We start from the raw sequence: 12,753 nt of genomic DNA on the forward strand, positions 1-12,753 counted from the left end.
AATAGTCTAAAAATGATTTTCTTTTGCCTAGTCTTGAGGTTAAAAACAAAAACCACACAGGAAACCTTTGCTAGTTTAAGATAGAGAAAGAGAGACGGTAAAAAAAAAGAGAGCCAATCTTATATTTGAAAGATACATAACAAGCTATAATACAAGCACGGAGATAGCGATTGCACAAGATTGCTTAAAGCAATAAACCAAGAAAGTCAAAGTTGTTGTTTCAACGGGGATATGTTTTTTTTTTTTATTTTACCGGTGTCTATACTTACCGAATTTCTAAAATATCTTGTTACACCAAACTATGCGGGATGGATAAAAAAGTAACAATAACAACAACATTTTTTAAAAATACATTCTTCTCGAACACGTTTTATCTTTACAACCACATTGTTTACTCGAACCAATTTTCGTTGATTTGATGTAATCCCGGATAGATTGTAAAGGAATAATAACGATTTTTTTTTTCATCCACGACCCAGGAAATATTTCCTAAACCCAAAATAAAACTATAAAATATGTTAGGTCCGTCTCATTTCAATATCGTTACTGTTATTGTTATCGCAACCGCTATAAGTGTGCAATACATTCGATAGTATGTACGGAGAGGTAAAATATTCACTACACAAATATTTCATATTTTGACAACCGCAAAAATGTCAGTAGGGAATTTCGAAGTATCCCAATTTCGCGTATGAGGGCATAAAACAACAAATACATGTATAAACTATAAAGAGGAAACGTATTTGTCTGAGAAATTCATGTACTCTAGTTGTAACAACGTATAAAAGGTGATTTGAATTTTCCGCCAGCTGACAGCTTGCACAAAACAAATCCCGGCGTTCATTATTTTTTTTAATTTATTGTCTTTTTATGTAAAAAAAAAATATACTAACCCGTGAAATCGCCACACATATACGGTGTGTGCTGTAAAAATAAAATAATTGTCTTTTTTTCACATTCTATATTGTATGACAAATTGGTGGCTGTACATTTTACCCTTGCTAAGCCTACTGAGTTCACCGAGTTGTTTTGATTCGTTTATTTTTATAAGAATAATTATTATTCATTAAAACATGGAAGTGTATAGTTGTTATAAGGATTTCAGTTTTTATCTCATCGTTTATAATAATAAGGGTAAACTATAGCTCAATATATTTTTCTTAAAGTTTCATGTCTATTTAAAAAGTCAATAAAACTCTATTTTTATATATATTTTTTATGAACTAATAAGTTTTACAAACATATTTACTTGAATTTATGATGTTTCAAAACATGTGCTTGAACAAAGGATTAAATATTATATTATGTATTACGGACAAAGTGGTGACGGTTTTAAATAGTAAATGCAGATTTAAATTTAAAAAAAAAGAAACATTGATTTTGTATATTAACAATAATTTTGTTTAAGAACCGCGTTTATAATTCATAATACAGTATAGTGATTCTTTTTTGGAGGATATTTTTTAACTTTGATATTCACGATAAAAATGTTTATAGACTACCTCTTTTAAATGAAAAACATTTATTGGCTACTTAAAAGACCATAATTTCCCAGCAGAAGCCAAGGAAAATATCTACTAATTCTAAGTATAGTTTCAGTTGCCACTTTTTAAACAAATTATTTTTCTATTACAAAATCGAAATATTTTATATACTGCTATTTCTGTATGAGATAATTTGATGCAGAAGATATATATTTTTTCATAATTAAACACAAATATCTTAATATAAAGTAGTGTTGAGCAAAATTAATTTTTTTTTTTTTTGTCTGCCTTATTCAATGCGAGTATTGACATAATCTTTAATCTAGATAAAATGTACACAATTCATATGTACTTATTTATTATTTTAATTTGGATAGAAAAAATTGCTCATTTACACCGGGGCTCAGTACTTAAAATGGGTTTGCGCTGAACGATATTCTAACACAGACGAAACTCGGTGAGGACTTCATATGTCTGCCCGTTGTACCGTTTTAAAACCCAAAAGGTCATTCGGGAATAACTGTCCTATTATAAATTCACCAACCCTTTTAGGTACATTATAATATCGTGACAATGGTAGGTAGACAACAGCAACCCGGTCGCGGTGGTAAAATGTCTAAAATGTTTTCACGCATAATTTTAGGGTTTCCGTTTTCGGGTTAGTGGTTGCCCTTATCGTTTTGTTGTACACATTTTAGTACCAGGAGACTACCCCGTAATTTTGGCACTCTGTTTTAGGCCTTAATCGAGTTTTCGCAAAAAACACAGCTGGACTTTTGAAAGTACAAACATATTATATATTATATACAACTATTGATCATGTTAAAATATAACATAACGGTTGTGGCAATGGTGCGCTCGAAATTACCTCGGGGCTGACGTCCGCTGTATTAGCACTCGCAACGAATTCCCTGAGAAACCCGTCGAGTTCAGTTCCTTCGATGTATCCGTTACCTAGAACACAAAATCAAAACAAAACACGGTTTAAACAAAATATCGCCAATAAATTTAAAAGCCACCGGCGGTGATTTATAGTCTCTGTAAATATTATATGGCTTACGATTTATTGCCCGTATTGTACAAACGGAAAAAGGCTACAGCACAGCAGTTCTTATAAATCAAATGTAATAAAATCACTCTTACAAAAAAAAAATGTCGATTTCAATCTATTGACGTTACACAACGTACAGGTAAGGCGAATGATTGCAATAAAACCGTAGCATCATTTATAATATAAATAATAATAAAGGGCTTGGGACAACAACCAGATTAGTCCAAATTTTCCAGGGTGAAAATTCATTATCCCATTTACTACGATGGCGGGAGAAAATTGCGTTTTGTGATCACTTCTGTAAGTATATTAGTCCGATTTTACTGTTTGTTTCACCAAAAATTAGATAACATTTCCATGAACTCTATTCTGTAAAAAAAAAAATGTTTTGATAAAAATATACTGCCGGTTGTTTTTACAAGCCCTTAAATTATTCTAAAAGTATTAGACGGTTGTAAGATAATTCGGTATGAATATAGTTTAAAACTCTAACGATTCGTTATGCGGTCAAAAATTCCCTAATGTTAAGTTAAACCTTTTGTATAATATGAAAAAATATGGGGCACTCTCAAGAAAAAATTGAAAAAGCTATAAATATTATGTAAAATATTAAACCCAGTGCGTTATAAGAAATAAAAACTTTAAAACTCATTTGCCAAAAGTTGCAAAAAGTGAGATTGGCCCTTTTAGACCCAAGGCACAGAAAAAAAAATATCGCAAATGTACATTTCAAAAGAGATGAGGTAGTAGTCCATTAAGATGGCAAAAAGTGTAGTGTCCATTATTTCTGTACATTATTACGGTTGTAGATCATATATTATATTATAATCTCTGAATTTGGCTGAACTGAATAGTATTCGAGAGTTACTAACCTGGTACTATAATTAATTCTAACTTTTTTGTACTTTAAAAGAAAAATTATATTAACATATATATAATTAACATTATAGCCGCGGACATTAGACAATGATCAATATTGAAATAATAATTAATGATTACTTGATGATTTTTTTTTAACGAACTACAAAACTTTTATACATTATGGCATATTTTTTTTATTTTTGCTGAACTAACCATAGAATATCCTAAACGTTGACATGACTTATGACTTTTTGTACGATAAAACATAATGTGATACGGTATTACAGCAATGTGTCCCTTTATCACAATTCATTGTGTATACATTTTCCTGACGCCTCGCTGAACACAAAAGACACCCCACGAACATAGCCTGGATGTATTCCATCGTTTGTAGAATAATTTGTTTGTTTTTTTTTATGTTCTAAAACTTTACTCATTTTTTGTGAAATGATTATTTTTAAGTTTAACAAAGATTGTTGTTGCATTTGTGTGTACTCGCTTTTTCATCAGTCAAATTTTAACTCTAGAACGATTTAACTGTTTTATATACGTGCAGAACTTCAATCGAATCAAAAATAATTACCTCAAATCACTTTTAAATTAAAAAAAAATTTCCAGCGTTAATACAAAATGCTTCTTCTAGAAAACTATCTAAATTAGTACACTACACCAAAAATGACTACTATAAATGTTTAAAACTTAAACGTTAACGTATATAGTATTAGGACAGGTTATTCGACATTTTCAGAAAATTCAGTCTGTACAATTCAGTGTTTGAGCTCGATAGCGATGGATTTACAAAAAACAAATTAATCAGCGTTACATGTTTATTACACAAGGAACCGTGCTCTATCAACAACCATGCAAATTTATAATAATTATTGTTTATAATATTATCTTATTTGTCTTTATCTGTGTATAAATCATATTTTCATTATGCGATACTACTTCATATGTTATGCTGTGTCGAGGTTATTTATTATCAGTATTGAGTTAAAACATTTAAATAAACATTATGGTATATTAATTATTGTAATACACTTACAACAAATATATACATTTTGAAATAATTAAGAAATCAAACAGAAAACTGTGTAAAATAATAAAACTTTCTATCGCGATTCTTAAAAAAAAAATAATTCTTTATAGTTTCTCGTTCGTTTAATCCTTTATTTTTAAGAGGAAGCCGTTTTAATTAACATAATGTTTCCAGCAATAAACAAATACAGACGTTCAGGATTTTAAAATATTAACATTTATTTTTTTTCAATAAGGACATTATAAAAGTTTAAACTTACTTTTTAGCTAAAAACCCTATTTTAAAGCATTCGTTTTGATGAATTTTGAACATTTTAGAAATTCGCCTTTTGCTTAACACATTATTTTATTAGATGATAGGTTTGAATGATCCAGTTAAATGTATTACTTTAAAGGTTAGTTTTATAGGATAACGTTTTAATGTCAAATTGTAACCTACAATAATACTTTTTCCAACAAGAATGATTTTATATAATGAAAATAACATAGTGATCGACCACCAGCCTTTGGGTTATTTTTTAAGAGATTTTAACATTTAATGCTTGGGCGAGAAGGATACAAATGTGGTTTTTGACGGAAAAACTATGGATAAAAAACAATTTTGCATAAGTTTGGCAAACCAATTTTTCTTTAACGATTGAACAGGTTAGAAAATTGTGTTCGGCTGACACAATTAGCAATATAAAGTCATTTTTTATTTATTTTTTATCGTTGCGTTCTCGACCATATTTGTGTTTGCCTTCGCGTTTTATATGAATCGCATTTCCCGCAATACATTCGAACCGCCTTAGGACTTTCCCGTGCACTCCCTTTTTCAAACTGCAGTCAAGGGAACAATATAATATATTTGCATATTTTAAAACGACTCCAGAAAGATTTTCGCGTTATCGTTACGGTAAGAAACTTTTCCAATAGCGTTTCACACGTCATGTGTCTGTAGATAAAACGGTACAAAACAAAAACGCACCTCGTGCGTTGAATTGCTAATTTTCGCATTATTCACAAATAATTTATAAATCGGTTCAGAAGAAACAAGTAATTGCGTTTACATGACACAAAAAAAAAATTATTACCAAAACCAATACTCAGCTGTGCACCAAAGCTAAAATATTTGTTACTAGGTTTTATAATATTATATGTTTTTTATAACGACTAATATGATTATTATCCCTAAGCGGAACATTATTAAACGACATAATTATGAATAATGATTGCCGATCCAACATTTATTTGATTTATGTAAATATCGAAACATTATAAACAGTTATAATAATATAAACAAATAAAAAAAACCCGTGGCAATAAGTTAGGTACGATATTATTCGAAAAACAACTGATCTCTTCACAAGTTTTTTTTGTGCTAAATTTATTTAAAAAACTCGAAATTATTGATAAAATATCAAGTACATAATTAAATTACAAGGACCAAAAGGTACAAAAGTACAAAATAATCTGACCTCGAGATTATCGCACAATAAATAATTAGGTACTCGGTTATTTATTAGAAAAAAACTACCGTTCTAACAGTTGCCTAATGATAGAGTAATTACGAATAATGTGCATAGAAATGTATAATTATTATAATAGTTATTATAGTATATAATTTATAGGTATAATATTCAAGTCAAGTAATAACGAAAGGTACGGCGAACAAAAGACAAATGCAATGTTATATTAATAATATACTCCAGTGGAAACATAATAAATAAATAACTGCTTGAAAAACCAGTAGTAGAAGTACATACTGCCATTGTTTGAATTTCCTTATATATATTTCGTATATAAGTTTTAATATAATATATTTAACGTTTGAAGAAATGCGTATTTTTGAATGACATTCTTCTGCCAAGGACTTCCATTATTCTTTTATTCGTTCATAAATATATATTTATATCATTTTTAGGTAGAATGGTAATAAAAATTGAAAAAAAGAATGTCTTTTTTAAAAAAAAAGTAGATATATTATATGCCCTTTTTAAGTTGAAGTATAAATTTTCAATTATTTTATTAATATTGTTTGTTATTTTATTTTAAATTAAGGTTCCAAACATTTTTAATATAATATTTATTACTTTTGTATTTGCTTACAGAGTACCTGCAAAAATATAAGTTATAAAAATCATCTAATACTTTATTATTGAAAAATAAATAAATATCAAATAAAAATATGTAAGTAATTTACCAATTGAAAAATATCTTCTTCTCCTTCGCCTTCATTCCAACTATTTTGGGGTCGGTCACTCTTATCCTAAACTTCCCTTTGATACCATCTCCCACATCATCCTCACGTGCACCAGCAGTCCTCATATCATTCTCAATCGCATCCAACCACCAATTGAAAAATATTATATTTAAAATATACATATCCTTCGACAAGTTAAGTGAGGAAAAAATTGGCAATCTAACTTTTGTAAAATATTCGAGTACTGAAAAACTGCCGAAGTTCATTCACTTTACTGTGAACATTTCTTTATCTGTTACACTGTGAACTTTGTGGCTTTGTATACATTTTACAATACAATATGTTCAATTCTCTGTTCTTTCGAGCGAATGAACTTGCACTGCGCTGGCTTACAAGTTGAGAGAACAAAAATAATGTCTCGGTGGAGAGTACGACAAAGTGTTATCGTCGCAATCGCGTTGGACGTGTGGTAAGTATGATCAATTTCTCGACGCTTGTATTTAAGCCGTTTGTGGCGAACAGCAAACGTTTGTCTGCTACACATAAAATTAAGACAATGGTATACATATATATATATATTTTTTTTTTTTTAATAAATCTCAAAGTAATCCGATGATTCTGACGCTGTGTGGTCGTTACAGCGTTTCGGCCGGTGATTTACAGCCTAGAATTTTCATTAACTTTACCGCGTTAGTTGCCGGTGTTGTTGCTTGTAAAGAGTCGACAGCAGGAACCGGAAGCGGCACAATCAAACGGGGTTTCCACATTAAGGTGTAATAACCATCAAACCGGAAGCAGTCGGATGTCCATTCATACCACCCCGAACATCGTTCACTGTCGCCGTACGAAACGGAATATTGCCACACAAGTCCAAACTTTGACAAAGGCAATATCAACTTCATAATACTACCACCACCGGCTAACAGCATAGTATAATCAAACTATGTTTAACCGTCATAATTATTATTATTATTATTATAGGATTTATACGATTCGACGCCACGGCGTCTTGGTTAGGCAAAATGGCTACGTTCCGGAGATTATATTATACTCTGGCCGGGGTGGATTAAGACGACTAAGGTTAGAAAAAAAAACCCACAATAGCAGTCCAAAGTCAAAATAAACATTACGATTTAGCCGCATAGGCTAGACTAAATGAATATTACTTATGTGATTTCTATAAGCTTCTATTAAAAACAATTAAACAATGATGAAAATAAATAGTTTTAACTGCGTTGCGGAGCTGGAAAGTATTGTTTTTACTTGTATTTTTATTTGTGCTAAGCCCTTGACATCTTCTAAACTGATGAACCGACTTCTTCATGTAGCAAGCCAATTCAGAAAGATCACCGCTTCGTCTTCAAAATAGAGGGAAAACGCCAAAGCAAAACATTTAATATTTTCAACTTAAAACTACGGTTTTTTATAACTTTTTTTTTTTTAATATTCGAATTAGTTGTTTTTTATTGAGAAAAAAATTTTAAATAAGGGGGAAATCACACTCGTTACTTTATGTCAATGAATGAATCAACGATAAAACTATATCCGAAAAATTATGTTCATTGTAATATTGTATCAACTCGAATAGTAATATTTTTTTGGTTAATCATTTTATTCAGATTCTACAAACAAAAATGATTTATCATTATCTCGAGTGCTCTCCTATAGATATCTATTTATCATTTAGGTACTTGCACATTTAATTATTCTAGAACGGATTTGATTATTTCTGAAATATATTATTTCGCAATGTTATTCGCTAAACTGTTGTCTGGATAATGGCATGCTATTATACTGGTGCGTGACGAACTTCGATAGTATATCTGGTGGGTTGAGCTTGTTGCATTATATCATTAGGCGAGTACTTTATTCGCGTGATTATAAATTGACAATCGCCGTCTTCGTGTTGTTTTGTCGGGCATGCAAAATACATTTTTGTCCGCAGGCGCCGAACCCGTTGGTTTACTATTGGTTTACCTAATGGTTAACATATTGCATAGATAAAATACTTAGGGTGACGTGGAAGTCTTGTGATCTTTGTAGACGTAGCTCAGATCAATCGGTGAACGGTCACAAGAACCGACTACGAAGTCAGTGGATTTGCCACGGAAAATTACACGGAATTCGGCATCTTGCCAGGAATGAGCTTCCAAAGCAGTATTGCTATAGATGTTAAAGTTATGAATTGCGAACTCGTTGAAATGTTTAAAATCCGGAATTTCATTATTTCGAGAAACGTTTAAATTATTATTATTATTATTCGCAGTAACTCGACTGTCAATTATTTCTATACTATAATTACTGCGTTAACACAACCTGCGTTCCAGCGAAACTCGTGGTAAGTATTATATTATAATAAACTTTTGAACGCAAAATAAAATTCAAAGAATTTTCCAAAAACGCTGTAAACAATTATGCAAACTAAGAAACAACCGTTGTTTCCAGCGAATTGTTGTTGGGGCAAAAAGGTTCAAGTATATCAATACGGAAAAAAGGTGTGAACTACTTTAACGGTTCATATATTATAAACGTTTGACATATTATAATGCCGTCCGAATTGCTGAAACATAACAATGAGAAATGCAATAAGAAATTATCGCCCAGCGGGATCCTAACGGCCATTGTTGAGAGATGGCAAACGATTTGGAAATGATAAAATAACTTACAAGAAAAGCGATTCTATAGGAATCCTGTAAGTTAATGTTGGCAAACGTTTACTTTTATTACATACGTTATTTCACGGTGTTCGCAGTAGTCGTATATTTTCCACTATAGCTTTAATTCCCATAAAAAAATATTTACTATACATTGTTAGTAATTTTGTTACTTGAAAAATTCATGTTTGTTATGGCCTACAGGCGGGATGTTTGCAAACTATTAGTAGTAAACTATTTACTCCGTTTTGCGTGCATGTGTTCAATTGACACTATATAAATTAACACAACAGAATATGTCGGCAATTTTACGGTTATTTTGTTTTTTAAACTGAAGTTGATGGGGATGATCAGATGTTTAATGTAGATTAAAACGATGGCGATAAATTGCAAGTACAACTTACATTCCGAGCAAAGGAATTGCGTGTCAGTGAAAGCCGTTCATAGTGACTTTACTGTTGCAAAACTATTCTTTAAAAACTGGTGGGTGCCATTAATTTTAAAGGAGGGGCGAGGCTGTAAACTACCAAAGTTAATATCGTCACGGAACGCAATAGCCGTTTGACCTCGAGAATAATAATAATAATAATAAAAATGTATTTTCCGTTTCCCCTTCGAAAACACAGCAGCGACAAGTAGACGGTTTGACGGAACGATTGTACAGGAATTTGTTTTGGAAATCCGGTCAGCATACAAACAAGTATAATATCGTTGTTATATTATATTCCTAACGAGCAAAACGAAACGGCGGTATTTTTTTATTAATTTAAGCCATTGTTGTTGATTCCACGTTTAAAAAAATGTAATGTAAATAATAATTATCGTTTTTTTTTTTTTTGTATGTTTCAAAGCTGTTGTAGTCTATATTTATGATGTAGATAGAGAGATTGTGCGTGTAATTTGGAATGGAGCACAACGGGGAAAGGCAACAGGAAATAATATAAAATCCCCGTAGACCTACCAACGGTGTTCAGGATGATAACGTGCGGCGTATATAAATTCATCTTTTTTTTTGTTAAAAAAGTAAAAAACGAATTCAGTTGTTTATTAAATAATCACCCGGAGCGTAAATCAATAGTAAAGCCCTCGACTCTCGACCTTTTCTATATATTTTGTTTGTGATAGATTTGATTAAACATTTTACAATATGCTTATTCGTGTGTTTTTTCGAAAATCCAATCAACCACAGGCATTGTTCCTAATTAGATTGCAATCCCTAATTGGTATACATCTCACAGCAGTGTTGGACACCAAATGCTATTTTCCCAATCAATTAATGACGATTCTTCGTATTTTTCTTCTCCCGACTTTATAGGATCGACTACCGACTACAATTCTATAAATTGTGTATTTGTTCACCAACTTACACTCAACAGGGCTAGTAACAAAATGTAACCATTGCCCATTCAAGCCAGAAATGGTAAAGATATTGTTGACCACCGACCGGGACATCATCTAGTAGTGTTGTTGCAAAGCATTTGATAAGCATAATATCATATTTTAAGGAATAAAAAAATAATTATTTACAATATATTAAAAGGTAGGTTAATTGCTCCATCGAGAATATTCGTTTTACAATGATTAGTATTGTCAAAACAACGTAAAAAATTGTTACAGCTTACTTAGGAATCGTCAGGAGGAAAAACATTTTATTTGACTTATTAAAATCACACTTAAACTATAACAGAACACCAAACGCTTAGGGTGAGCTTTACCAAATCACCTCCGCCTCGGTTATACAATGTCATTTCCATCAGCAAAAAAAAAAAGATAGACATCAAACAATCTTTGTTGGTTGAAAGATTCCAATACAAAGTTCAAACACTTAATGTGAGTACAAAACCGAGTATTATCAGTTAAAGAAGACGAAATTACAGGAACAATTGGGTTTTCAGATGAAAGAACATTCGAGTTTTGTCATTCTGTAACAAAACTTGTTGTTAAATTCAAAACGTACTTCACTGAAAGTTTATTTGGATGAAAATTTGTATCATAACTAATGTTGCGTTGAGTGATGGTTGTTTTTATATTTTCATCAACACTTTAGTCGATTGAAATATTGCACAACTGGGCAACATATTTATACAGTGTACCTACTATCTCCTAGGCCGCTGTACACATTATGTTAATGAAGGCAAATTGTAGACAACTAGCTATTGTGTGAACCAGAAAACGTCTCTCGTCCTTATCGCCCACGTTAATATTAATAAACGAGAAACGAGGTTTAGCGCTTAATGTACACCGGCCGTAGTGTTCACGTGGAAACTACTTGCACACTGTGGCTATATCGTTTATACAAACCTAAATACTTATAACAATAAACTAGACTAGATAATGGTATTACGGTTATGAACACCACACTCGTATAGCTTACCGTCTTTATCGTAATGACTCCAGACGTCCATGAATTGGTTAGCCGAGAGTTTCTTCAGTTCTCGGCTGTGCGGGTCTCTGTATTGTTTCATGAAATTTGTCGCTTTTTCCAAGTTTAATTTCTTCGCGATGGCCGCCGCTTCCGCTCCGGATTCCGAAGAAAAACTCATTATGATTCTAAAAAAAAAAAAGAAGAATTAATTAACTTTTAGTGTGTAATAAAACATGCTATTATAATTAAAACGAATCGTCTTTTTCCATCACCGACGCTATACTTGAAGCTATGCCCACCCTATAGTCCTTTGCCAGCACTTAAAATTCTGTCCACGTTTCCACGCTAAACCAGCCACCCTCGTATCGTTGGCAACTACTTCAAGCTATCTTTTTTTTTCGCCTCTTTCCATTCAATACATTTCCCGCTTTAATTACTGTTTCGCTCTACACAATACCATATGTTTGCAGTCTAAATCCATATTCCCTACTATTAACCAACTCTTACACACACATTCCTTATGGTTTCTCCTGTAGCTTCACATCAGACGTTCACTTTAAAAACTATCAAGTCCATTACACCCGTTGTTTATGATCTATTCGTCAACATCCATATCTCGCTTGGTCCATGTTTATCTGCTCTTTTAATCGTTCGAAAATCATACTGTGTCAATCTCTAATAATAATTCTTAGCCAAATCCATAATTGAACAGTTCTTAATCACTAACGCTTAATGCAGTCATACATCAAATTCCTCAAGGATATTCATAGAGGCCAAATAATTGTCCTGTAAATTTCCTCATCCAGAAAACGTTTAGAGGAGCACAGTAGGATATATTTTCTTGTGATCTCGGACATGTCCCGCTCACTCGACCCATTCACTCATTTGATATGCATATTAGTTCTACGATGATCGATTTATTACACGTTTCCGTCCAAGCACTTGTCTTTAAACGATTTATCCGTTTATTCTTCGTCCTCTCGTTGATCATGTTTTGTTAAAACTGGTCGTAGGATAAACTCGAGTACAAGAGTTACTTTGACCTTCTAGACAGCGCAGCTTTGACTAGAACAGTTTTTCCCAGACAAGATAATTTGTCCATTGCGTACTTTTACGAT

At 31.8% G+C, this 12,753-nt stretch overlaps 1 protein-coding gene across 1 annotated transcript in view; it reads right to left on the reverse strand.

The window, feature by feature from the left end:
- The window catches only part of LOC126841948 (calbindin-32), a 55,174-nt gene that overhangs the window by 32,669 nt on the left and 9,752 nt on the right, over window positions 1-12,753 (reverse strand). The window contains exons 2-3 of the mRNA XM_050578768.1: window positions 11,645-11,820; window positions 2,353-2,438 (exon numbers count right to left, since the gene is read on the reverse strand). Coding sequence (XP_050434725.1) covers window positions 2,353-2,438; window positions 11,645-11,813 — 255 coding nt within the window. The 5' untranslated portion in view covers window positions 11,814-11,820. The remainder of the gene's footprint in view (window positions 1-2,352; window positions 2,439-11,644; window positions 11,821-12,753) is intronic.

The sequence above is a fragment of the Adelges cooleyi genome, unplaced genomic scaffold, assembly GCF_023614345.1.
Source record: "Adelges cooleyi isolate 19-005CV unplaced genomic scaffold, UGA_ACOO_1.1 ACOO_flye_CR_arks_rails_tigmint_CR_PRNA_41, whole genome shotgun sequence".
Lineage (NCBI taxonomy): Eukaryota > Metazoa > Arthropoda > Insecta > Hemiptera > Adelgidae > Adelges > Adelges cooleyi.